We start from the raw sequence: 27,056 nt of genomic DNA, 5'->3' as shown, positions 1-27,056 counted from the left end.
AGCAGCCAAACTCTTGTCCAAATTGGCCATAGCATGCAGAGTTTTACTCTCTTTTTCGAAATACATTAGAAGAGAGTTTATTTGGATCGCAAGAGATCGCTAGGTTCCAGACCGCTTTCTTGAACCAGCACAGCCCAAAAGTAGAAATTTGTATCCATCCTTATGGAAATTCAGACAGTGGTAATTACCACTGCTTTCTGTTTGGGAACCAGGGGCATGGAAGTCTGTTGAAGCTCATCTTCACACACCATGACCAATCCCAGAATACATAGCATCAACAAGGGATATTCTTTTCAGAGCTTTGTTGAATAAGGATTTCCTTACAGGTTCACATATACAAGGAATACATTCCGTTTGACCATTCACGGGCTGCTGGAAGTGAAACTCATCCGCCCTGTCCCGAGTCAAAACAGGAGTCAAAGTTTTTATTTCAAACTTCTTCCTGGTTCTCAAATGGATTTGTTCTTTCAAGCTGATATTTGACCTGAAGAACCTCAAAACATTTCTCCCGCAACAGAAACAAAAAAAGGAGTCTAAAAGAGGTACGATGCTATTCAGCATTGTTAGAAACACTGAAATTGAGCCAATGTAAGCTGGCATTCATGTTTACAATAATATATAAATTATATTTTAAAATGGATCTGTCACTATGTCCTGTGTTATTGTTTTGCTCTGTGTGTACCATGTAGTAAAACAAAAAATAAATAAATAAATAAAAAATGTTGAAGGTCCTGTGACCATTACTCCTTAATTTTGATGATAAAATTCAAATGAAATTACTCCTCTTATATCATGTCAGTAAGAGTAATTCTAGAGATTAGTTTTAATAGCAGACATGTCTTTCCCCTTCATTTATCGTTAAAAACTTAATAGGAGGAATAATAAAATTATTGCTCCTTTTGGAAACTTAACATCTGCATCTGACAGATATTTGACATAAAAAAAATAATTAAAAATAAATTAAAAAAGATGCACATCCAAAAAACAAAAACGTCAAAAGGCTAACCAGAATACCTAGAGCATCTGACTACTGAGCTCGCTGTGATAAATACAAACCTGAGGGGATACTGCAGTCACGGACAGAGAGGGACCTCTCCACAGTGTCACATTTAAATGGCCTGAGGCACTTCCTGTAATTGAAGTATTTTTGGTGAAATTTCTACATGTAGTCAGGCTGCCTGGTTTTGAGAAGACTGCCCTCAGGAAAGATGCTAAAGAAAGATCACCTATATTAAATACAGCCTTCAAGGGAGAATAAAATATATCTTTATTGTATATAGAATATCCGACCAATCGTATGATGAAATGTATCTGATATAAGTCAGTAAAATCTTCTTGGCTCCATACTATTGTTTTGAATAAAGAGGTACTGACCTATCATCCAATATAAGAGTCTCTGGTCTCAAATCTCCATGGACAATCTCTACGGTGTGGAGTTTCTCTACAAGGCTCAACAAGTTGTAGGTAAGCAGGATGATTATTTGCTCAACTGTAGTCTCGGTGTCCCGAAGGATGTCCTAGTGGTAGAGAAAGATAATATTGTTATATTATAGGACTGTCCGAGATTGTCAACAGAAACTATTTACAAGAATTATAATTAGAGCGTTCCCAATATTTCGTTTACAGCACTAGCGCTATATTGAAATGAGAAAGTTTGTCATGTTCTAGCATTGTTTGTTTATCATATTCAGTGTTCTCCCCAGCATCTATTTCCTGGGTGCTCCACCCGGCTGTTTTTACTTGCCACTCGGCTCTGAGTCCAACAGAGTCCTATTGTAATAGGAGAAAAAAGGATTATTATACTTACGATAAATCCGTTTCTCTAATTCCATCTGGGGGACACTGCTACCATGGGTTGTGGAGGGAAGCTTGGGGAGTTGGCACTTGGCTATTTAACTTTGTTAAATGCTTCCATGATGACAGTCCCCTCCCCTCTACCAAACCATGTAGCCTCAGTTTAATTATAAAGCCCCAAGGAAAATAGGCCAATCAACCAAGAACATATAGCAGAAGTTAGGGATCACAGTGTCCCCCAGATGGAATCAGAGAAATGGATTTATCATAAGTATAAAAATCCTCTTTTCTCTATCATCCTATCTGGTGGAAACTGCTACCATGGGGATGTTCTAAAGCAGCCCCCGTAAGGGTGGGACCTCTCTAAAAGGCTGGCACGTAGAGCACGATGGCCAAAATTGGCGTCCGAAGACGCGAAGACGCAAAGACATTAAATTGGTAGAATTTTGTAAAAGTATGGACCGAGGACCAGGTGGCTGCTCTGCGAAGTTGGTCCGCTGAGGCCCCATCTCTAGCTGCCCAAGACACTGCCGACTGGGTGGCATGGGCAGTAAGTCTACCTGGCACAGGCTGGTTAGCCCTGATATAAGCCTGCTTAATGGTCGAAGTAATCCATCTTGCAATAGATTGCTTCGAAGCTGGCCAGCCTCTTATGTGAATCAAAAGGGATAAATAAGGAATCCGTGCAATGAATTTGTGCGGTCCTCTTAACATAAATTTTAAGAGCCCTGGCAAAATCTAAACTCTCCATTGAATACTGGTCGGAGGCAGATGTCCCCACCTGAAATACTGGAACCACAATCTCTTGGTTCATGTGAAAAGCCAAAACCATCTTTGGGAACAAACGAAGGAATAGTCCGTAGAACCACTCTGTCCTTGTGAAAAACCAAATATGGTTCTAGACAAGAAAGAGCTCCCAACCCTGACACTCTGTGAGCAGAGGCAATCGCCAAGAGAAAATTTACTTTCCATGTGCAGAGCCTTAAATCAGCTGACTGTAAAGGTTCAAAAGGAGGACGCTGAAGCATATCAAGCACCAGGTTGATATCCCATGGTGTCGTGGGCGGAGCATAAGGAGGCTGGATATGTAAGACTATTTGTAGAAAAGTCTTAATATCTGGTATATCTGCCAATCGGAGATGAAAGAAAACCGACAAAGCTGAAATCTGCATTTTTAAGGAACCCAATCCGAGACCTGCATCAAGGCCATCTTGAAGGAAAGCTAGAAACCGTGAAAGACGAAAAGTTTAAGTATGACAAAGGCGATTCTCACACCATTTGATATAAGTGCGCCACATACGGTGGTAGATACGAGCCGAAACTGGCTTACGAGCTCGTAACAGCGTATTTAAGACTCTAGGAGAGAAACCTCTAGACCGCCAAAGGCTGGCTTCAACAGCCATGCTGTTAAAGTCAGCCGAGGCAAGTCCTGATGACGGAAAGGGCCTTGAAGAAGAAGGTCGTCTCGGAGTGGTAGACCCACTCCTTGATCTACTGCCATCGAGATTATGTCTGGGTTCCACACTTGACGCGGCCAGGCATGGGCCACCAGTATTACTAGTAGTCCCCTTGTCTCACTCGTCTGAGAATGCAGTGGATCATGGGGGGGGGGGGAAATGATATCCCAACCGGAAGCTCCATGACGTCGACGGCAACTGCCAAGGGGTCTCTTGCCCTTGCGCAGAATCTTGGGACCTTCCTGTTGTGCCTGGATGCCATGAGATCCAGATCCGGTAGACCCCATTTCTGGATCAGAGAATGGAAGACCTCCGGATGGAGTGACCACTACCCTGGCATAATCGCATGACAGCTTAGATAATCGGCTCCCCAGTTCAGGATACCTGGGAGGAACACCACCTGCGCGGAACAAAATGTCCCTGTAGTCTCAGCGAAGATCTGCGCTGCCATTTCCATAGCACCTGCACCTCTGGTTCCTCCCTGTCTGTTGACATAAGCCACTGCCGTGGCATTATCGGATTGAATCCTGACCTGAAAACCCCCGAAGAGAGTCCTAGGCACCTCGAAGGGCTAACAGCATGGCCTTCAATTCCAGTATGTTGATAGACAGGGAAGACTCCCGAGTTGACCACAGACCCTGAAGCCAAAGATGAAGAACCATGGACCCCCCCATCCCTTCAAGCTGGCGTCTGTGGTCACTATGACCCAAGACCTCGGAACAAAGGATCTGCCCACTGCCAGATGATCCTGAACTAGCCACCACTGAAGAGACATTTTTGCTTTGAAGGACAAACGGATCTTCTGGCGTTCCAACTGCAGGTGAGAGCCTGACCATTTTGTTAAGAGATCCCACTGGAAGCAGCGGGAATGTACCCGAAGGGAATAGTCTCGAAGGTTGCCACCATTTTCCCTAAGAGACGCATGCATAAATAAATAGTTGGACTGGCAGTGGCCAAGACCTGTGAAGCGATCTCTTGTAAGGACCTGGCCTTCTCCTCCGGCAGGAACACCTTTTGTTCCCTGGTGTCCATGATGAGCTACCAGAAGGTCATCCGCTGGCAGGGGGTCAATTGAGATTTCTTTAGGTTTATTAACCATCCGTGGCTCTCGAGAAACCAGGTGCTGTTGTAACAAAACTGCTGATGTGGCTTTGATGAGGAGGTCATCTAAATATGGGACTATTTTAACTCCTCTGGAACAAAGGTATGCCGCCATCACAGACATCATCTTTGTGAACACTCTTGAAGCTGTGGAAAGGCCGAAGGGGAGAGCACGAAACGGATAGTGGGTTAACCCCACCGTAAATCTTAGAAGAGATTGATGTCCCTTCCATATAGAGACATGAAGGTAAGCGCCCTTCATGTCTATTGACGCTAAGAACTTGTTTTCCTCTAGACCGTTGATTACTGATCTGAGGGACTCCGTGTGAAATTTGGCCACCATTAGGTGCACATTTAGCTTTTTAAATTTAAAATGGGTCGGAAAAATCCATCTGGCGTCGAGACAAAAAACAGGTTTGAATAAAAACCTTGTCTTTTTTGGCTGTCTGGTACTTTGCAAATGACTCCTGCAGAAAGAAAAGAAGACACATATCTGCATCGCCTGCTTTCTTTCTGGATCTCAGGGTAACAAGGTTGCAAAGAAGCGACATGGGTCTGGATCTAACAGGTCTATCATGTACCCTCTCGTCATAATCCCGCAAATCCAAATGTCTTGGGAGGACACTATCCATTGCTCTCAGAACAATCAATGAACTTACAATTTCGTAAGAATCTGGGCTAGGGAAGTAACCCATGCCGGTTCCTCTGGTATCGGAACTACAATAGACTGGGCCTGCTTAGCGAGTGACCCTGCGACACAATCAATACAAAGTGCCCCCGGGTCCTTTGGTCCACAAGAAGGGGTGGGTGGCAGTCAGGATGCCGTTTTTTCCCGAACTTTAGCAGATGGGCGTCTCAAAGAGAATGAGTACCTGCCTCTGTATGATTGTCCCCTAGTACTAGTTGGCCTGCCCCTAGGTCGACTGACCTCAGCCAAAGGACTGCCGAAAGGAGCCAAATCGGGGAGGCCTTGCCTTAGAAACATTCAATGGCAGAAAAGTGCTTTTCCCACCTGTAGATTGGGAAATTTTACTGTCCAATTCTGGGCCAAACAAAGTAGTTGCTGAATAAGGCAACATCTCAAGGGATTTCTTAGACTCTGAATCCGCATCCCAGGACCTTAACCATAAAGTCCTTCTTGCCGACACCGCTGAAGCCTGTATAGAGGAGGAAATAAAGGCTGCATTTTGGGCTGCCTCATATAAATACCCAGAAGCTTCCTTTAAATGCAAGGCAAGGGGAAGTAATTCTGAATCTTGTAAACCACAAGCCAATTGTTCTGCCTATGCTTCCATTCCTCTGGCAATCTATGCCGAAGAAAACATGGGTCTGAAAGTGGAACCAGCTGCAACAAAGATTGATTTTAAAGGAGCCTCGACCTTGTGGTCTGTGGGGTGCTGCAGGGATGCAGTACCAGTAACCGGAAGCGTAGTGTGGCGGGCTAAACGAGCCACCGGAGTATCAACCTTAGGGATCTGTTCCCAGCGAGCAAGATCCTCTTCCTGAAGTGGGTACAGGGAGAGGAATCTCTTAGGAATCGTAAACTTCCGTTCCAGTTGTTTCCAGGCTCCCTCTGCGATATCTCTTCATTTCACAGATGGTGGAAAACGGATAGCGTGTTTTCTATCTTTCTTGAAAAGACCTTGATCCGAAGATTTAGGTTCCTCCAAATCTCTAAGGTCCAAAGCTTGCCTCACTGCAAAAACTAGATCATCAATACCTTGATTTTTTGAGGATTCCTCCGGGTCTGTGATATGTGCCGAGTCTGAGTCAAAAATGGGTTTGCCCTCCTCTTCTGAAAACCCTTCAGAATCAGAGGGGGATAGAAGAGGATTTGTAGAACGAAGCCTATTACTTGAAAGTCCAGATCTTTGAGATTCAAGCAACCTGTTTAACCTATACAGGCTTCTGACCAATGATAAGGAACAAGCTGGTTCTCCAGAGGTAGAGCCTGGATTTGTGACCAGGGATGATGGACCTGCCACCGCCATTTGCGATGCTCCGGCGGTAACAGGCATTCCCAAACTTATTGGAAGGGCCGTCTGTTCCATTACAGCGGGACTAACCGCAGAGGCCACAGCTAACTCCGTGGACTTCGTAAGAAGCTGGGCCAGGGAAGTAACCCATGCTGGTTCCTCTGGTATCGGAACTACAATAGACTGGGCCTGCTTAGCGAGTGACCCTGCGACACAATCAATACAAAGTGCCCCCGGGTCCTTTGGTCCACAAGGCAATCTAACCTTGCATGTAGAGCAATATTTTGTGAGAGTTGTGAGAGGTGCTTTTCTCTTATCTGACATATTTGACAAGAGAGAAAACAACACACAATGCAATAGAATCAGTAACACAGATATAGTCTGACTATATACAAGTATAGCAAATATTCTATAACAGTAAAAGTTGTAACTTGTAATCAGTAACAAAAGAGAGGGTTTAAGCTGGCCAAGCAGAATACAAATTAATTTTCTCTATTACTACTTGCACCATTTAACAAACTAATATGAATAGAAAGGTAAATAAATAAAAGGAATAATGGGACTTAGCTTCCACTAAGCACGAATATGAATATATATATATATATATATATATATATATATATATATATATATATATATATATATATATATATATATATATATATATATATGTATATATATATATATATATATATGTATATATATGAGAGAAGTCAGTCAGCACAAAGTGTCCCATGAGGTAGATCAGGCTGAGGAAGTCTGTGTTCCTGGGCTTCCTTTGACGCGCAGCTCAGGCTCATCCATTGATACAGAATGAGTGGGGGAGCTCTATATTCATTAGCTCCTCCCCCCAACCTGTCTTGCTGCTGCTCCTGGTCTCTTCTCCCAAAAAAAAACCCAAAACAACCTTATTTAAAGCAGCCTCCGCTGTAATATGCCATCTTAAACTATTTAAAAAGGATCCTGCAGCCTAACTCCAAGATTGCCACCTCTTTTCTGCGAGGAGGGAACTTGGTATGCCCCGGCAAAATGGCGCCCGGCAAAATGGCGCCCGCCATCGCTCCGAAAACCGTCACTCTATACCTGTAAAAGCAGCGCCGGTTATCGGGAGGCAATCAGAGAGACAGCGGCTTGTATAAGCTGCCTGTCACTCTGTTAGACACCGTCAGCGAGAGCTGTTCGGCTCTCACCCGACAGAGCAGTGCCGCTCATACACACAAATTTTATATATATATATATATATTCGTGCTTTTATATATATATTACACATACACACACACACACAGACACAGACACACATACATACACACACACTCCTCAGATCCACCTACAAAGGAAAAAAAAATATAAAAAATACTAGCACTATAAGGTAAGCCCAACTCCTTGGGCACTTCGTCTTAAACTGAGGCTACAGTGCTTGGTAGAGTGGACGGGTCTGTCAGCATGGATACATTTAGCAAAGTTAACTATCTAAGTGCCAACTCCCCAAGCTTCCCTCCACAACCCATGGTAGCAGTGTCCCCCAGATAGGATGATAGTGTTTGTTATAATAAACCTTTGTTTCTCTAAGTGAGGATTACAGTCAGCAGTATGTGTTAGACCACTGACCACCAGCCCTGGCAGGTGTGGACAATAACTACAGTAATCCTACACCTATAATAAGGCGTAGAGACTTAGCGCTGACTTATACAAAACTTTATATGTTATATATTAACAAAAACCCATGTAATACCAATGATACACTTAAAAAGGATCAACAGTGCTGCTTCTTCAAAGAAGTTGTTGTGTATCAACTTCCAATTGAGAAGAAAAACAAAAACAGAAAAGCGCAAAATGGATCATATCTCAGGTAAAAAATACCACCATAGAATTGTATTGATATATAATTAAAACTTAGCTTAACCACAAAAAATAGTAATTTAAAAATCAATACCACATATGTTTTTAATACATATTTTTATTGCTATAACTCATTACAACTGGTCCAGATCATTAGTTTTAATATATTATATATAAAAATCTCTCCGAAGGTGCACATATAGGCAGTGGCAAAAGCAAGATTTGTAGAGCGGTGTTTCCACGCCATGCTGTCAGTGGGCATGACTAGCATGCATGGGGGCGTGGGTATAATTTTAGACAGTGCTTGGCTGCTCTCCAACTCTTCCTATCCCCATCATATACACAAGCAATGCTATGTGCACTACTGTGAGGTGCTCGTAGCTCCCCCTTCATGAGCAGAGCTCTGCGAAGCAGGACATATCTCCCAATTGCCCCTATTGTCGGACCAAAGTCCTGACTGAGTGGATCAGTCCCCAAACTCAGGACTGAAACACCAGAATTAGTACAGTTGGCAGACGATCCTGCTCTCTTCTACCTGTTCTTGCTGTTTTACTACTTGTTGCTGCTGCACGGGTCCCAAAGCCCAGTTGCTGCTTGTCTGGATCTTGGAAGGTTGGGTTCCCGTTTGGAAAAAGGACAGGTATACGATTTAGAAATCAAAGCAATGAGTGAACACAGTAGTCCTCTCTCCACCAAAGCAGGCCGATATTAAATCAAAAGCAACCATGTTTAATAATTAGGCCTCCCTGCAATCAGTCTGGACAGTAAATTAGTGGCATTCACCTGTAATAAAAAGAACCATTTCCCCCCAAACAACCCCAATATTAAATAGTATTTACATTTAATAAATAAACCTATTTCCTCCCAAACATTAAATAATTAGCATTCACTTTTTCAAGAAATAGCAGTCCTTCTCCCCAAACTCCGCCACACATTCAATTAAAAGCACCCAAACCACATCAGTATTAAATGAATAGTACCATCATCCCATCCTTAATAGGTCCGCCAAAGCCACACTATTAAATTAAATATACCCCACCATCACCCCAGCGATTAATTAAAAGCTCCCACTCTCACCCTACTATGAAATAAATATTTCACAATCCCCCTACATCACATAAAATACACCCCTTATACTTACATTAAAATCACCCCACCCTTCCCCACACTTATATTAAAGCTGTGTCTTGCTGCTGCACACAGGAGACACACATGTTGTCAGTGTGAGAGTAAGGGGTGGTGACAAGTTGAGGAGAGAGCTGTGCAGATAGAAACAATCTGCACACAAGCTGCAGTCAGAAGCTGTAATGTGACTGTTCCCAGGGCAGGGTCAGCCACTTCAAGCATACAGTGCCCCAGGCTGGGAAAGCGGGTTTCCAGACACTAAGAACTCGCCCCCCCATGCCCAAACCCTGAAAAACAGCCCCGCAATTCTCCAGTGAAGGGCAATTTTAATGCTTCAGCATACCAAGTCATTTTGGACAATGCTATGCTTTCAACTTTGTAGCAACAGTTTGGGGACACCCTTTTCGATTCCAACAGGACTGAGCCCCGGTGCACAAAGCAATGTATACAAAAAGACATGGTTTGAACTTGACTGGCCGCACTGAGCCCCAACCTCAACCCCATCGAACACCTTTGGGATGACCGACCTGGAACGAAGATTGCGAGCCAGGCCTTCTTGTCCAACATAAGTGCCTGACCATTACGCCAACAATCCCTGTTGGCGTAATGATCAAGCGTCCGAATACCATTCATGAATGGACATACATACAGGAATATCTATCTATCTATATATATATATATATATATATATATATATATATATATATATATATATATATATATATATATATATATATATATATATATATATATATATATATATATATATATATATATATATATCTCTACACAGATCTTCTGTGGATGTAGGCTTGCTCAAATTCTTCTGTCTCTTCATGTAATCCCAAACGGACTCGATGTTGCAATCAGGGCTCTGTGGGGGCCATACCATCACTTTCAGGACTCCTTGTTCTTCTTTATGATGAAGATCATTCTTCATAACATTGGCTGTATGTTTGGGGTTGCTGCACAATAAAGTTGGAGCTAATCAGACACTTCCCTGATGGTATTCCATAAAGGATAAGTACCTGCTTGTATTTCTCAGCATTGAGGAACCATTAATCCTGACCAAATCCCCAACTCCATTAGCTGAAATGCAGCACCAAACTTGCAAGGAACATCCACCGTGCTTCACTGTTGCCTGCAGACACTCATTGTACCGTTGTCCTGCTCTTTGGTGAACAAACTGGGCCATCTCCTGGACATGGGCCTAAAAGCAAGGCCGGAGAACCCACCTTGATCATCCGGTCATCGAGGTACAGAATGATAGTTAATCCCATGCCTCAGCACGGCTGCCATGAATGTCATGATCGTGGTTAAAAGACCATTGGCACTGTAGACAGGCCGACGGGTAGAGCCCTAAATTGGAAGTGCTGGAATTGTATAGCAAGACTTAGTGGGCACTGGTATGCCTCCCGGCTTGGAATGTGTAAGTAGGTGTCCTGGATGTCCATAGACACCATGAACTCCCTTTCTTTATGCTGTGGATTACAGAAATCAGTGACTCAATCTCAAACTTATCCACACCTAAGTGGATGTTCACCTGAAAGAAAATCCGCATTTCCGGTAAAAAATAAAAATAAAAAAATTGCAATTTTTTTCCAAGGGAAAAAAGTAAGGCAAACACCTGGACCTTCAAGGAACTAAGTTTCAAGCCCCATAAAGATCATCCTGCAAGAAGAAAATTAAACAAGCCAACCAAATAGAAGAGGTAAAGTTTAAAAATAGAAAGCTGTCAGCGGTAACCATTAACCAAGCGCCCAGCTCCGGTAGACAAAAGCTTCTGGCACGTTTCCAGGGTATAAAAGGGGAGGAGCTTCACTTTTTGGTGACAAATTTAAAAGTGCCCAATACTAATGTCAGCCTAGTGTTTTCAAAGTTCCCCCATAGATGACAGAGAAAGCACATTTGTGCTGTAGGTCAGCACTTTTGGTAAATGTACCGTAATAATGCTATGGATTAGGAGGGGAACACTTAGGCCCACTGAAAAATTAGACAACATAGCCACATTTTTTAATATGAGCTATTTTTGCATTGAAGGATTTCCCACCTAGCATTATAAAATAATTTCATACCAATAGTTTTATGCTACTAGATGTATGTTGCAGGAATTACAACTGGAATAAATCAAGCATGCTTTTATGAACCATCTCATTTCAGTACTAAAATATAGATGATTAAGTTTTTGCAAAGAAACAGCTGTGTCAGCACCGAATGACTGCCTGAAAAAAAAAAAATAATAAAAATCACTTCAGTATGATATAGGAAAGCATATACCATTTTAAAAAAAGTCCACAGAAAAAAATGGGATTTTTATACTTACGTAAAATCCGTTTCTCTTAATCCGTTGGGGGACACCGGGACCTTGGGGGGTATAGGGTAGAGCAGGCGAATGCTGGCACTTTAACTTTTAGTTAACTAAAACTCTGCCTCCACCCCCTCTATACCCCACCTCCTGCTAGAGGCCAGTCTATGTTTAACCAAGCCCGCAGAAAGGGAGATAGAGAGAACCAAAGAAAAGAGAATAAACTTAACACAACATTCTCTTAACAATCAAACAACATGTCAAACAGAAGGAAAAACCAGAGCGTTAAGGGTGGGCGCCCGGTGTCCCCCAACGGATTAAGAGAAACGGATTTTACGTAAGTATAAAAATCCCATTTTCTCTCACATCCCTTGGGGGACACCGGGACCTTGGGGACATCCCAAAGCTGTATCACGGGAGGGAACGCTCAGAAGAAACGGCCCGAAGCACCTTTCTCCCGAAACTTGCATCCCTAGAGGCAAACACATTAAATCTGTAAAACTTTGTGAAAGTGTGTACAGAAGACCACGTGGCCGCTTTACACAACTGTTCACTGGAGGCACCATGGCGTGCCCCCCAGGAAGCACTTACAGATCTTGTAGAATGCACCCCAAGAATAAGCAGGGACAGGCTCCCCAGCCCCGCTGTAAGCCTAGCGGATAACAGCCGTAATCCACCTAGCAATGGTCACCCTAGAAGCTGGCCAGCCTCTTTTGTGAGCATCGTAACGAAGATAAAGATCCTCAGTTTTACAAAACTTCTGCGATCTTTTAACATAAATTCTCAAGGCACGAACCACATCAAGATAACGAATAGAGTCATCTTGATCAGAAGACGAGGAATCAGTTAGAGCCGGGACGACAATATCCTGATTCAGATGAAACTTAGAAACAACCTTTGGAAGGAAGGATGGTTTAGTTCGAAGAACTGCCCTATCCTCATGAAAAACTAGCAGAGGAGACTTACAAGACAAAGCCGCAAGCTCTGAAACTCTGCGTGCCGTTGAAATGGCTAGAAGAAAAACCGTTTTCAAAGTAAGAAATTTGAAATCTACTGAATTCAAAGGCTCAAATGGAGGATGCTGTAAAGCCCTCAACACCAAATTCAAATCCCATGGTGGAACCGGAGGAATATAAGGAGGCTGAACATGAAGAACACCCTGAATGAAAGTCTGCACATCAGGTATGACAGCAAGTTTTCTCTGAAAGAAAATTGAAAGAGCTGACACCTGACCCTTAAGAGAACTAAGACGCAAACCTGCATCCAAGCCGTCCTGCAGGAACCTCAGTAACCTGGCCAGAAAAAAAGAAGATGTAGGATACCCCTTCTTTTCGCACCAACCAATATATGTCCTCCAAACCCGATGATATATTTTGGCTGAAGCCGGCTTTCGAGCACGAAGCATGGTCTGAACCACCCGTCTCGAAAAACCCTTAGCTCTTAAGATCCTGGCTTCAACAGCCACGCCGTTAAAGCCAGACGATGCAAACCATGATGACAAAAGGGACCCCGAGTTAGATCTGGGCGAATTGGCAACCGCCACGACCGACCTCCTGCCATGAAGAGCACGTCTGTGTACCAAGCTCTGCGCGGCAAATCCGGCGCTACCAGAAGCACTGGAACACCCTCCCTCTTCACCTTTTGCAGTACTCGAGGAAGCATGGCTATTGGAGGAAAAATGTACACCAAGCGGTACTTCCAAGGAACCGACATAGCGTCTACCACGACTGCCCCGGGATCTCTTGCACGGGAACAGTAGTGGAGAACTTTGTGATTCAACCGAGATGCCATCATGTCGACATCCGGTTGACCCCATTTCATCACCAACTGTTGAAACACCTCCGGACGAGAGACCATTCCCCTGGGTGTAGAGTCTGCCTACTTAGAAAGTCTGCCTCCCAATTTTCTATTCCGGGAATGAACACGGCCATGATAGCCGAAACGTGAGCTTCTGCCCACAGAAATATCCTGCGAGTCTCCCTCATGGCCAGAGGACTCCTGGTGCCTCCCTGATGATTTAGATATGCCACTGTTGTGACATTGTCTGATTGGATCTTTACTGGCTTTCCCTGCAGCAAATGTTGCGCACCTTTTAGAGCGTGAAACACTGCGCGCAGTTCCAAGACATTTATTGGAAGCTTGGACTCCTTGTGAGTCCAAAGCCCCTGAAACTGAGCCTGAAGACATACAGCCCCCCAACCCCGAAGGCTGGCGTCTGTTGTAATTAGAATCCAATCCCAAATGGAGAACAAGCGACCCCTGGAGAGATTCTGCCTGTGTAACCACCAGATCAGCGACTGGCGCGTCTGTGGAGATAGGCGAAACACCTGACTCACCAGATTTCGATGAGATTTGTTCCATTGCGACAGAAGTTCCAACTGAAACTGCCGTGCATGAAACTGAGCAAACTGGATCACCTCGAATGACGATACCATCTTGCCCAGAAGCCTCATCGCAAAATGAATGGAGGGTCTCCTTGCCATCAACAGGGATTTCACCATCCCCTGTAAGGCTAAAACCTTGTTCTGAGGAAAAAATACCCGTCTCTGACGGGTATCGAATAGAAGACCCAGAAATACCATCTGCTGTGATGGGATCAACTTGGATTTCTTGAAGTTGATAATCCAACCGTGCAACTCCAGGGTTTGGATTGCTATCTGAATGTGTAACAGAAGCTTCTGCGAAGAGTCTGCCTTTAGAAGCAGATCGTCCAGGTAGGGGATGATTGTAATCCCCTTGGCTCTTAGCAAAGCAGCCATGACCGCCATGATCTTGGTAAAGATTCGTGGAGCCGTGGCGAGACCGAATGGAAGAGCCTGAAACTGGAAGTGCTCTGACTGAACCGCAAACCTCAGCAGGGACTGATGACCCCTCCAAATAGGCACATGGAGATATGCATCCTTGATGTCTAGGGCCACCATAAATTCTCCCTGTTCCATGCCGAGAATTACCGAGCGTAAAGATTCCATCTTGAAGCTGGGCACTCTTATTTGAGTGTTCAAAGCCTTCAGATTGAGAATCGGTCTGAAGGAGCTGTCGGGTTTTGTCACAAGAAAAAGACTGGAATAAAACCCCAAACCTTTTTGAGAATGAGGAACCGGAATAACCACTCCGGCCGACAGAAGGGATTGAATCGCCTCTGTTAAAGCCAACCGTTTCCTTGGACACGATGGAAGCCCCGTGGTGAAAAACCGTCTGGGAGGGAGACCGAGCAGATCGATCCTGTAACCCTGACTCACCACTCCCCGAATCCAGACATCGGTGGTGGAATGACACCACCGATCCCCGAACCGCAGAAGACGGGCTCCCACCACTGACGACAATGGAGGAGCAAAATCCCCGTCATGCAGACTGTTTGTCTGCTGGCCTAGCAGCTGGACGACGGGCCTACCAGGCCCGACGTCCCCGCTGCAAAGCACCTCTAGGATTGGATGTCTGACCTCTGGAGGATTGTCCTGAGGAATACTGTCCTCTAGACCTACCTGAGGAACGAAAGGCCCGAAATCTAGACATCCTCTGCTTGGGAACACTAACCGGGAGGAAAGTGCTCTTACCTCCTGATGCCTGATTGATAAAGGAATCCAGCTGAGGACTAAACAGAACACCTCCTGAAAAGGGAATGGACTCCAGAGCCTTTTTGGACTCTACGTCCGCCTCCCAGGACTTTAACCAGAGAGTCCGACGCGCTGCCACTGCCGAAGCAGAAATGCGCGCTGCCATCGTCCCTGCTTCCATAGCAGCTTCACCTAAATAATCCCTAGCCCTCAATCTGTTCCACTAAAAGAATCAATTCAGAGGATGGCCTGCCAGCCAACAAACCCTCAGACAATTGTTCCGACCAGCGATCAACAGCTTTGTTAACCCAAGCTGATGCTAAAGCAGGTCTCAAAGAAGCACCCGCTGCCAAAAAAATGGACTTAAGAATGGTCTCAACCTTCCGGTCTGCACCATCCTTAAGAGTGGCCTGGTAAGGCAGAGGAATAATAGTTACCTTTGCCAACCTCGCCACAGCTGCATCCACCTGAGGAAGCGTCTCCCATTTAACGAGAGCCTCAGGGGGAAATGGATAACATGACTGCAGTCGCTTAGTCACCTGAAACTTTCTGTCTGGAGAAGACCAAGATTTCAATAGCAACTGCTCCAATTCGGGAGAGGCCGGAAAAACCACCTCCTTCTTTTTGCGTCTTTCAAAAAGAGAGGATGCAGAAACTTCAGGCACCTGGTCCTCAGGAATCTCAAGTACCTGACGCACCGCCTGAATCAACTCTTCCAGACTGACGATCTGCTGGGACCTCCACCAACGAAGCAGCATCTATGTCAGAACCCTCTTCCTGGGAACTCACCCTCTTCCTGGGAACCACAATCAGAATCATGTTCCGGAAAAGAGGCAGCCACCCGCCTGCGCTTACTTGAGGAAGGCGGAGTGACCGTCTGCATCATCCTCTCCAAGGAGGAAGAGACCGCTACCAGACCCTGTACTGAGGATGCAAGACCCTGCACCCAGGCTGGTTCTCCAGACTGCACTGCAACAGGCAAAGCTTGAACTAAGGAAGCAGAATCAGAAGATTGAGCAGCCCGAGACTGTACCTTCTGAGCAAGCAGTTCCACTGTATTAAATAGAGACCGAGCCCAAGCAGGCTCCTCCGTGTTTGAACAGACAGCCACTGTTTCACCAGGAGTAGTCTCCGTGGGCCGACAGGACACACACAGAGCCTGTGTTTCTGACTGCCCAGACGGTAACTTAACATGACATACAGCACAGGTGAAACTTAACATAGTAGCACCAGCCCTGCCACGTGTAGATTTTTCCCTCTCAGACATGTTCAAAGATGGAACAAAACAGTACAGTAAAATGCACACAATACAGATAACAAGCAGCACACAAACTACAAGAGAAAGTGAGCCTGCAATACAGCCAAAAGCTCCTAACTGTGTAAAGGTACAAAAGGCTAAACACACCACCCCCAACCCTTTACCTTACAGTATACAGGATAGAAAAGGGGAGAAGCAGGAGCTTTAGATATGACTGCCTATTCAGGTATCCACACACGAGGAGTGAAGGACTACCACGGGGGAAGTGCCGAGGAGTAAAACACACCCCTCCCTCAGGGCCCAGCTCTGGACTAGATAACATCTAAGACAGACAAACAACTCAACCAATCCACAGCCTAGCAGGGCTCACTGAGACAGTGACCCTTGCCTGACCCTGTTCCCTAAGCCAAAAATAGAACTCTTATCTCTACCAATTAAACAGACTGATTTTAGGAAAAAAAACAGCCAGCTCAGGGAACAAATTGTGATTTCTAATATCTCTCTCACAGCACTATGCTGAGAGAGAGTTTACTTACCTGCTGCCAACCCTCCAGACGCAGTATGTGCAGACAGCATGCTCTCTGTACCTGGAGAACAGACCCCAGCCACCACCGACTGTGTCTGGCTCCAATGGAGGCATAGATAATCGGCAAAGGGGAGCAGGCAGCAAGGAGGACCCACACGGCACCTCCGCTCCCCCCCCCCCCCCCGCAGCCAGCGCACAGCACGGACGGCTCCACAGACCTCCCCCATCGCTGCCTCACACTCTCCTCGCCGGCCGCAGCCGCGGGAGAGGAGAAGGAATAAATATGCAGCCAGGAGTCTGACAGCCGACTACGCGGCTCCGCGAGCCGCCGGCTGTCAGAATTCGGAGACAGTCTCCGCTGTCATTAAAATAATAAAATAAGAAAAAAAGGAAAACTGGCTGCTAAGCAGCCCTGTGCACAGCCCGCTTCGCCGGGCACTTGAACTAGACTGGCCTCTAGCAGGAGGTGGGGTATAGAGGGGGTGGAGCCAGAGTTTTAGTTAACTAAAAGTTAAAGTGCCAGCATTCGCCTGCTCTACCCTGTACCCCCCCAAGGTCCCGGTGTCCCCCAAGGGATGTGAGAGAAATATTAGTGAGCAGGGGTGTAGCTGTGGAATAGCACACTTGAGTGACGCATCCACAATGAAACACTCCAAACTCAAACCCGAATGGCACTACTGGTAATAATATAATATGTTCATAACAAGTAAGCTGCAGTCACAAAGGGTAAATATTCAAGTATTTAATATTTTTTTAGCGCAGACATATTTTTTAAAAAGTCCACACTTACCTGGACAGTGAGCAGGCTGATATCCTTGTAAAGCGTAATACATCCATCCTGAAAGAGGTAGCCGTTAGATTGCTTAAGAAAATCAGTCTCACCAAGTCGCTCTTTCAGTTGCTGTGTAATGTAGAGATCCCATGGAACAGGATGTGAATCCACCTGCCAGAAATTACAGTTGAAAATATTAGCAGTGGTGATTAATCCTCTATACCGAACAAGACACTCACAAAACACAAATTGTGATCACACAGCCTGACCATGAAACAAAAAAACCAAACAGTTTTTATATATAAAACACTGGTGTAGAGAAATGAAGTGTTACAAACCTTTAGTGCAACGCCATTCATATTTTCCACATCAAAATCTGCCTGGACCCCCATATACACTCTGCTATGCTGCCCAAGAACAACTTCACTTTTCAGGTGATAAATTTCACCACCTGCAAGTACAAATATGTATGCACACAAAACAAAATTAAATACAGAGAGCGGACATGCATTAATTGCAGGGTAGAACTGTCAATTGGCCTTAATAAAGTTTTTCATTTGTCGAGTTTAGCTTTGTGGTCTAATGTTTTAGGTATAATTTTAGAGAACAATGCTAGAATAAAAAGAATTTCTGAATTGGTTAGCCACCTATAGAAGCCCAAAATAGTACTACTAAGATAACAAAACTGCTTACATAAAACAACTTTGTAAAATTCACAAATATATTTGTTAGAATTTCAGGGGCTTCTCAAAAAAAAAAAAAAAAGAAAATATTTATGAAAGTTGAACCAATCAAAGTTTTTTCCCCCCAACAACAACAAGATTATAAGTGCCCCTCACAATGACTGTAGGAGAACATGTCTGTGGGTAACAAGCAACAGTATAGTTATTTTTTTTTTTTTTTTCATTTGCCTGGTCCCAATACTGCATATATTTGCGAATGCTTCTAGTAATCTTTTATAAAGGGCAACCTGTATCATATCTATATAACCTGAGTCTTGGTGGCCCTTTAACATTCACTGCAAATCATATCAGCACCACAATACAATACATGATTTTTGTATTGACAGGTGTTTTTCTGTCACTCCTTACCAAGCTGCACCTTTGCCTGATCCTTCATAGTGGGGATCAGCCCAGCCACATGATGGATCTCCACTGATGTCAGAAGTCCAGGCATGGGCTTCAACAAGTTCCTGTGCAGTTCTGTGCTTTCTACCACTATAGAGGTATCTTCTAAAATACAGAATAAAAACAGATCAGTACATAATATAATGACTCAACTCAATGCTTCCTTTCCTTAAAGTAGCCCTTTTGTGGTCATATTAAAATATATATCATGAGCGCCTGATGAATTTTTTTGCAACAAAGTCCTTTCCATCTGGTAACATGTGGGACATAGGAACACAGGAAAAAAAAGCCAGGGAAGGCTTGTCCCATCAAACGTACTAGTAATAGTTACTTTGTCAATTACATCATATAACTGATCCCTGTCCAGGCAGTGAAACACTGCCACCCACCCAACACTGAGAGGTAGAGAAAGAAGGGAGGACTAATTTCTAACAGAGACAGAAGCATGAAAACAGTTATGGAAGGAAGTTGTTAACAGGTTATAAGACAGCCTAACCCTTGAGAAATATTAGAGGAAGAGAAAAAAAATGTGGGATCTGTAAGACTGTACTGGTATTTCCAAAACGCAGAGCACTGGCATGATACAATCTTTCACAAGAAAGATGAATACTTCCAAAATATAAAAAAAGAATGTCACACTAGTTTTATAATGTAAACATTATTCACCAATTGAAATAGAACAGTGGCATTGAGTGGTCAGACTTATTACAAGTTATAGAGGGCTGACATGACATTACCAGGTTTCAAAGCATATATTGTTATTTTAGAGAAAAGACCTAAGCGTCAATTAAGTAATACTTCAGTGCAATACTAGATTATAAAGCATTCATACATAGTTTGAAATATTGGGAGGTTCAGTGGACAAGGACTACCCTCACTCAGATGCCAAGCAGTAGGAGACTTACCCAAAGCTTGCTCATATACTCCAGACAACTGAGCGATCAAGTCCAGTTTCTCATGGACTAGCAGTGTCTTGGAAGCAAATGAACTAGTAGAACCAGCAGAGATAGAGGACACGGAAGAGACTGAGGAGCGAGAGTCTTCTTGACTTGCTTCTAAAATTGGGCTGTTAGTTAGAAAGACAAATATGCACACTTTTACACAGAACATTGACATACTGAGAACCAGAAGAATCTTCTCGTACAAACCATTGTATCGTTAGAACCTAAAACGGCAGCATGTTCTAACATTAAACAATACACACAGACTAACTTGTACCTCAGCTTCTTGGGACAAACAGCCTGTCTGTGGGACTCCTCGCACACAGGTGTTGTCTCTCTAAGTGGTAGTCTCTTCAGGCCAGGTGTGCCGCTTTGTTCTGCCTCATCCCTGGGCTTGTGGAAAGGAGTGGAGGCCAGTTGTGCGGCTCTCACAAAGTCACAGGTATCCTCTGGGTCAGCAAACAAAGATTTGGTCCTGTCTGAACCAGACACTATTGCCTCTTCATTCAGGGGTTCAATGTCACCTAGCGTGTCCTTTAAGGAAAAGCTAAAAAATTAGCCATGACATGTTTTATATAGCTTTCATTTCAGAGTAAAACAAGGATACTCGTAGCTGAAGGAATCTAAATTGAATAACTACTCTACTGGACAGCATCCTCTGTCTACACCTCTGCTCTATATCTGCACACCTTTCCACACAGCTTTCACAGTGCAGGATTGGCAGAAAAGAGGTAGCGTGCTGCCCAGCTGATCTATTGTTATACTTGTTTTTCCTGCTGTTGTAAAAAGCTCCCTCTTGTGATGGATCATCGTTCATTTTACTGTGTGAAGATCTATCAAGTGCAAGAGCCAATAAGTTTGTCTACATTTTTACTTCTCAAATACTTTTCATATAGTGCCACTAGAACACAGACGTGACAGAGTGTGAATGGTCCCTTAACTTGGGGACAGTAAAGATATTGAAAATATGAACTGATACTATGCCCTGATATAATAAGGTTATTTTAGGCTCAGATAGGGCAAGTACAATGTCCTTTTGTGTTATGATGTATTTTGATGAACAGTCTGTTTCGAATAAGCGCCTCAAACCTTACATAAACGTTTTAACTAGCCCTTCCATATAAATACATTGGCATGTTATGCAGAGGATGTCCTTTCTATACCTAGCATTGCATCTTTGTGGTATAAACAGAAAAACATTGCAATTTCTAATAAAAAATAAAAATCAAAAGTGCTTGATAATGCCAATCTTCAGTATCGTGTTGAAGGTCTCTGTGTTTGCAACAACGACAATGTAGTGGACACAGATTGCTGCTGCCTATTTTCATTTAAAATAAAAACAAACATCACATACTGTGAATGGCGCTTCATCTTTAATAAGTGTTTTTTCCGCAGCTGCAAGTAGGCGGTGTTTGGGAGCAGGCACCCTAGTCTGAGAGACACTACGAAATAAAATAAAAAAAAAAAAAGATACAACAAATTGTTACTAGCAAGAGAAGAATGCAATGGTGGTTTTATATAAACATACATATATACATACATACATACATAGGATAAACATATCACAGAATTTCACAGAGCATACATTTCTACCCAGAGTATTATCTGGGGAGTCTCCTTCATCCGGCTCTTACACTCCTGTGACTATTATCCAGGACCACAGGGCAAAGGACCTGCCTCCAACTAAGGGAAAGGCTCATTTTGGGAGACAGATAAAGCGTCCGAGGCCAGCCGCGGGTGGAATACCGACTTGTTCAACAAGAGGTCTCACTGAACTATGCGAGAGTGGAACCGTACGGAAACGTTTCGATTGTGGAGACCATCCCACCTATTAGTTTCATACATAGTAGGATGTAGACTTGAAGAAAAGGCACCTTGTTGATTGATAGAAACACCCTCTAAAGTCTGATGTCCAGCATAAGGCCAATGAAAAACATCCTCTGAGAGGGGCCCAATTGGAATTTTTGGTCCCAGCACTTGCTCGAACAGCGAAAGATGGAGCCGGAGGGTCTGATACGAGTTAGCCTATACTAGCAAATTATCCAAGTATGGGATGATGCAGACTCCCAGGGTACAAAACCGTGCAGCCATGACAGACATATTTATGGTCTCTACAAGACACTTAAGGAGCCTTAGAAAGGCCTAACGGAATTGAAAGTGGGAGCCCCCCCACTGCAATCTGCAATGGGACGAAAGGAGCCATCTGGATTGTGAACCAGGAAGAGGTTTGAATAGAAACTTCTGCCCCTTTGTCCCTCCGGGACATGGCATATAACTCCTGCATTAAGAGGAGAAGTCATCAACTATATCATAGCCACTCTTTAATTTGTCTCGCGGAGTGGTGGAAAAGAAACTGAGGTGGCTGATTATGGAGGTCCATAAAGAAGCCACGTTGCACGAGTTCCATAATCCACCGATCCTGAGTGGAAGCCACCCATTGGTTCAGGAACAAGGGGCATCCACCCACAACAGCCGCGAAGTGAAGAGGAATCCCGGAAGGTTGCAGGCTTTTCAGGGTTTATAGGCCCTGGACACCTGTTGGAATAGGAAAGCCTGCCCTTCTGTGACTGGTCCCTGGACGTGATAGACGGCCAATGGTTTAAAAAGCCACCCTGAGAGGGTAGGAATAAAAAAAAAAAAAAAAACAAGGTCCTCGTGGCCTCTGGACATTAATAGGGAGGAAGAAATTTTTTCCTCCTGTAGTCTGATGTTGTATAGCTCTGCACCCAAAAGAACAGAGCTGGCATAAGTAAGATTCCAAGGACTTTTATATTTATTTGTTATCTGTGTTCCATGAACACAACCACAAAATTCTTCGATTTGTAACTACTGATGCGGAGATGATAGAAAACACTAAGGCTGCATTTCGAGCTACCTCAGATATTCTGAGACTTCTTTCAGATGAAATGTCAGAGGAAGCAAATCAGAATCCTATAGACCATCAACAAGCTGATTTGCCCAGGTCTCTATCTCTCTAGACACTCGTGTGGAAGAAAGCATGGTCTTCAAAAGAACTTTCTATTTTTACGGTCAGTGCTATTTTTACAAGAAGCCAAGCCAGGTACAGAAAGAGTGGCAAGGCATGCCTAGCACGTGACAGGAGTATCCACATTAAGGAACCTGTTCCCATTGGGCCATCCCATCCAGCCGAAAAGAAGAGAGAGGCTAGGAAACCTACGTGGTACAATTTTCTGTCTAGCTGTTTCCATGCTGACTCAATGAGATTCGTCAGCTCTTCAAAAGGAGGAAGACAGACTACACACCTCTTCTACCCCTTTCCCACTGGGCCTCTGAATCAGAGACTACTAAGAAGATGAGCAGACCTATGCCTTTTACAGGACATTCGAGTTCTCGTGGACTCGAAAAATGTATTTAATTTTTCAAGGTTATGTACCAAAGAAGTAGATCAAGAAACTTCCTCCTGGATTGGACCCTGGGAATCAAGAGGAGTTGATAGGACAACCTTTGAAGATGTTGTAAGGGCATCAGTCTTAGAAGGCTGCACAGATACATTTTGAACCAAAGTGATAATGGCACCCACAGCGGGTATCTCTGCAGGATGGCCACGCAACTGAAATAGCGCCGCCACAAACTGTCCCAATGCAGTCGCCTATGCTAGATCCCCCATCTGAGGGATGTCCTCGTTTGCACCTGCCCTAACCATCTGCATCATAGTCTACAAAAACTGACCACAGATCCTACCATCCACTGGGTAGTTTGGAATATTTTACCTCTGCAAAATGTAAAACCACCATGTTTGTTTTACCTTTGTCAGACATGTTTTGCAATATTTATGATGCAACAGAAATAGGCAACCTGCAACTCTATAACAATAGTCACAGTTACACTACACACTAAATTATACATACATACATACATACATATATCCTAACTCTACAGGGATAAATCCAGAGTTTTAGTCCCCAACACAATTTGTGTTAATATACATAACAGAAAAATCCTCACAATAAACAGAATCTCAACACTAAGACTATGTGAAGGAATTAGTAAAGTATGTAAATATTCTACAGATATCTATTTGTACAGATGTGTGTAAGGTACTCCTCCCTCCAGAACCATGTCTAGGGCTGAGTTTGTTTTTTTTGTTTTTTTGTTTTAAATCAGCATGTGAGGTAAAATTGCTCAGAAGGTACTTCAACTGTCACTTCTTCCTTACTGGCTCCAATGGAACATCAATTTGTGAAGGGGAGGAGTCCTATATGAAAATCACATGCTCCTCCTCAGATTTTAACCACTATATTTGTGCAATAGTACTTGTATCTGTCAAGTAAAAATTATGTGTTATTAATTAAAAGGAAAACAGACAGGCCATAAACAAACAATCACACCACAGAGATAATAGATAGTATAACCACTTTTGTTTTGACCCTGACTAATGCCTCAAAACAGTATGGAAATTAATCTCCAGATAATAAAATGAATGCTTCAGAATAATTTAGTAAAATACTGTCTGCATTAACTTTCAAGCCTTCTATAATTAAAAACACTAAATTGTAATTATCTCTAATATATTATAAGGGCACAGTCGTGCCCTTATATTAAGGTTACATCTAAAAAACGACATTCTGCCATTGGAAATCTGTGAGAGGGGGGGCATGGTGTTTGAGGGTCTACATTTTAAAAAGTATTAAAGCTATTAAGCTGAAATTTGGCATGCAAGTGGAGAACTGTCCACAGGTGCCGCATGCCAAATTTCAGAAAAAAAAGAATAAAAAAATGACAATTTAGGAATAATCTAAAGTTCAAAATCTCGCTGTTTCCACTTCCTGTTTTGGAAGTCACCGTTTTTCTGTTTTTTTTTGGGAGAGCGTAACTCAGTGTACAGGAGGTCTAAAGACTTGGGGTTTGTTTTAAAAGAAAGCTATTATGACTGAGGAGTGCCTTTGAGGGTTTAAAATATTGAGAAAGTTATATTTTTTTTGCAATTTGGTAAAATATGCCCCATTTTAAAGATAGGATTTCATAATGTTGCACATGTCAGTTAGAGGTTTGTGCTAGGTGTACTCAGACTGGATTCACTTGAGAGCACAAACATGGCTGTGGCTAAGGGATTTTCATCTCTGAGCTGAAGAAATTAACCACATTTTCTAGCCACATGGGGGGCTGGTTAGTGTTTTGGGGATATGGGAGGGGCACCCTGTAGTACTATTAGCCCAGACACTGCTCTCAATTGAGAGTTTAATCTCTCCCCTAGACAGCTGTTAGTGAATCCATTATAAACCTCCCACCACTCAGTGACATCATGTAATTTATTTAAAAGTGCTTTGTGGTACTTGTACTTATAACACTCAGTGGTAATCGCAGCGTGAAGTAGATGTGAGGTATCTGGACATTAGCATCTGACATGTCCCTCTTTACAAGTGACCTGTACTGGAGAGAAGCTGCAGATAATCTATACACACCCACTTCTCATTGCCTGCTGTGGGCTGTGTTTTACTCATGGCTTTTCTGTCAGAATCTCTGTAAAAGTCTCTCTGCTTTCACTGGTGACCAGCATCAACAAGCACTCAAGTTTAAGGAGTGGGGAGGTGATTACAGTGCTGCAGGTGCTGGTGGGAAGCACATAAGCACAATGTGGTACATACTGCACCACATTTCTGACTGCCAGAACATGCATACATACACTTCACAAAAAGCCATGAAATTCCATATAGACAAAAAACCTTATGGTTTAACATGTCCAATTAAGGTTCCTTATACACAATCTACAATGTAAGAAAACGATTGAAACTCTTCAACTCAAACTGCAAAAAGCAATGCAATTACGACAATTAAGGCAGAAACCTTAATGGACGTGTTCCTTGGGCAATACAGACATGGTATGTCATCAGATCCTGTGGTTAGCTGCAGATTCAGCACTATCATGGAGTGAGATTGCTGTCACTCACAAAATGGTAGAGCTGCTAATTCACAAATTTGTGTGTTCACTGGAATACACAGATGATAATCCCTACAGCCATCCCTCTTAGTCCTGATTTATGGATGGTAATTTATATAAGTGTGTATGCAAGTTTGGAGCTACATACTAGATAGAGCCTGAATTGTGAATGTACCGAGATTTGGCTGAACAGAACCTCATATTGAGGATTTAGTATTTACTAGTGCATAACTGAAGTTTGAGCATCAGTGAGGCTTTGGTAAACCAGCTGGTTACTTCTGCAATAAGACCTTATCCAATTGAGGACCTTTCATTTTTACCACAGCTGGACTAATTTTGGTTCCTTAATTTTCTCTGAGCAATTATAACATCCGTGTCTATCTGTATATGCTGATTTGAGCACTCGCTGCAGGTTTAAAATACTTTGTATTGTTGGCAATCCATTTGCATGAAGTTTTTACTTTATTAATAAATACATTCAATATCCTTTATTATATTAAAATAAACTAGTTTTTATTTTTCTTTTGCTGTGGGAACATATTCTTATTTTATGTATATACCCCTTGCAGCTTTGTTCTCTGTGCGTTCTTAGCAGTTCACCGGGAAATATTTTATTAGTGAAGTCTTATTGGCTTTATGTATCCTTGAATTGTTGTTAAACGTCAGCTTAGGCCTTGTAAGGGAATGTAATGGCAAACTTTGCTCACTGATAACCAAACTAAGCAGAGGCTTCTCTACCATTTAAATGTATTTCAAATATATTATTTTGTAGTTTTTTATGAAGTTATTCTATTGTCCCTTTCTAAGATACCCTAAACTACGATAAAGGTAAACTAAGAAATGTACTATTATTGTATGTGTGTATTCCAGTGAACACACAAATCTGTGAATTAGCAGCTCCACCATTTTGTGAGTGACAGCAATCTCACTCCATGATAGTGCTGAATCGGCAGCTAACCACAGGATGTGATGACATACCATGTCTGTATTGCCCAAGGAACACGTCCATTAAGGTTTCTGTCTTAATTGTCGTAATTGCATTGCTTTTTGCAGTTTGAGTTGAAGAGTTTCAATCGTTTTCTTACATTGTAGATTGTGTATAAGGAACCTTAATTGGACATGTTAAACCGTAAGGTTTTTTGTCTATGATTATATATATATATATATATATATATATATATATATATATATATATATATATATATATATATATATATATATATATATATATATATATATATATATATAATTATCTCTATCTATACACACAGTCAAGTTTATAAATATTGGGACATCGACACAATTCTCATATTTTGGGCTCTATACACCACCACAATGGATTTGGAGTGAAACAAACAAGATGTGCTTTAACTGCAGACTTT

General features: G+C 43.0%; 1 protein-coding gene across 1 annotated transcript in view; it reads right to left on the bottom strand.

The window, feature by feature from the left end:
* Positions 1-27,056, bottom strand: part of BUB1B (BUB1 mitotic checkpoint serine/threonine kinase B) — a 130,924-nt gene that overhangs the window by 19,687 nt on the left and 84,181 nt on the right. Inside the window, exons 15-21 of the mRNA XM_075191908.1 lie at positions 21,130-21,217; positions 20,053-20,309; positions 19,740-19,900; positions 18,799-18,939; positions 18,046-18,158; positions 17,726-17,878; positions 1,375-1,517 (exon numbers count right to left, since the gene is read on the bottom strand). Of these exons, the coding sequence (XP_075048009.1) occupies positions 1,375-1,517; positions 17,726-17,878; positions 18,046-18,158; positions 18,799-18,939; positions 19,740-19,900; positions 20,053-20,309; positions 21,130-21,217 (1,056 nt within the window). The remainder of the gene's footprint in view (positions 1-1,374; positions 1,518-17,725; positions 17,879-18,045; positions 18,159-18,798; positions 18,940-19,739; positions 19,901-20,052; positions 20,310-21,129; positions 21,218-27,056) is intronic.

The sequence above is a fragment of the Mixophyes fleayi genome, chromosome 12 (genome assembly GCF_038048845.1).
Source record: "Mixophyes fleayi isolate aMixFle1 chromosome 12, aMixFle1.hap1, whole genome shotgun sequence".
Lineage (NCBI taxonomy): Eukaryota > Metazoa > Chordata > Amphibia > Anura > Limnodynastidae > Mixophyes > Mixophyes fleayi.
The sequence above is the reverse complement of the archived record's forward strand: the minus strand, read 5'-3'. Positions and strand labels throughout refer to the sequence as shown.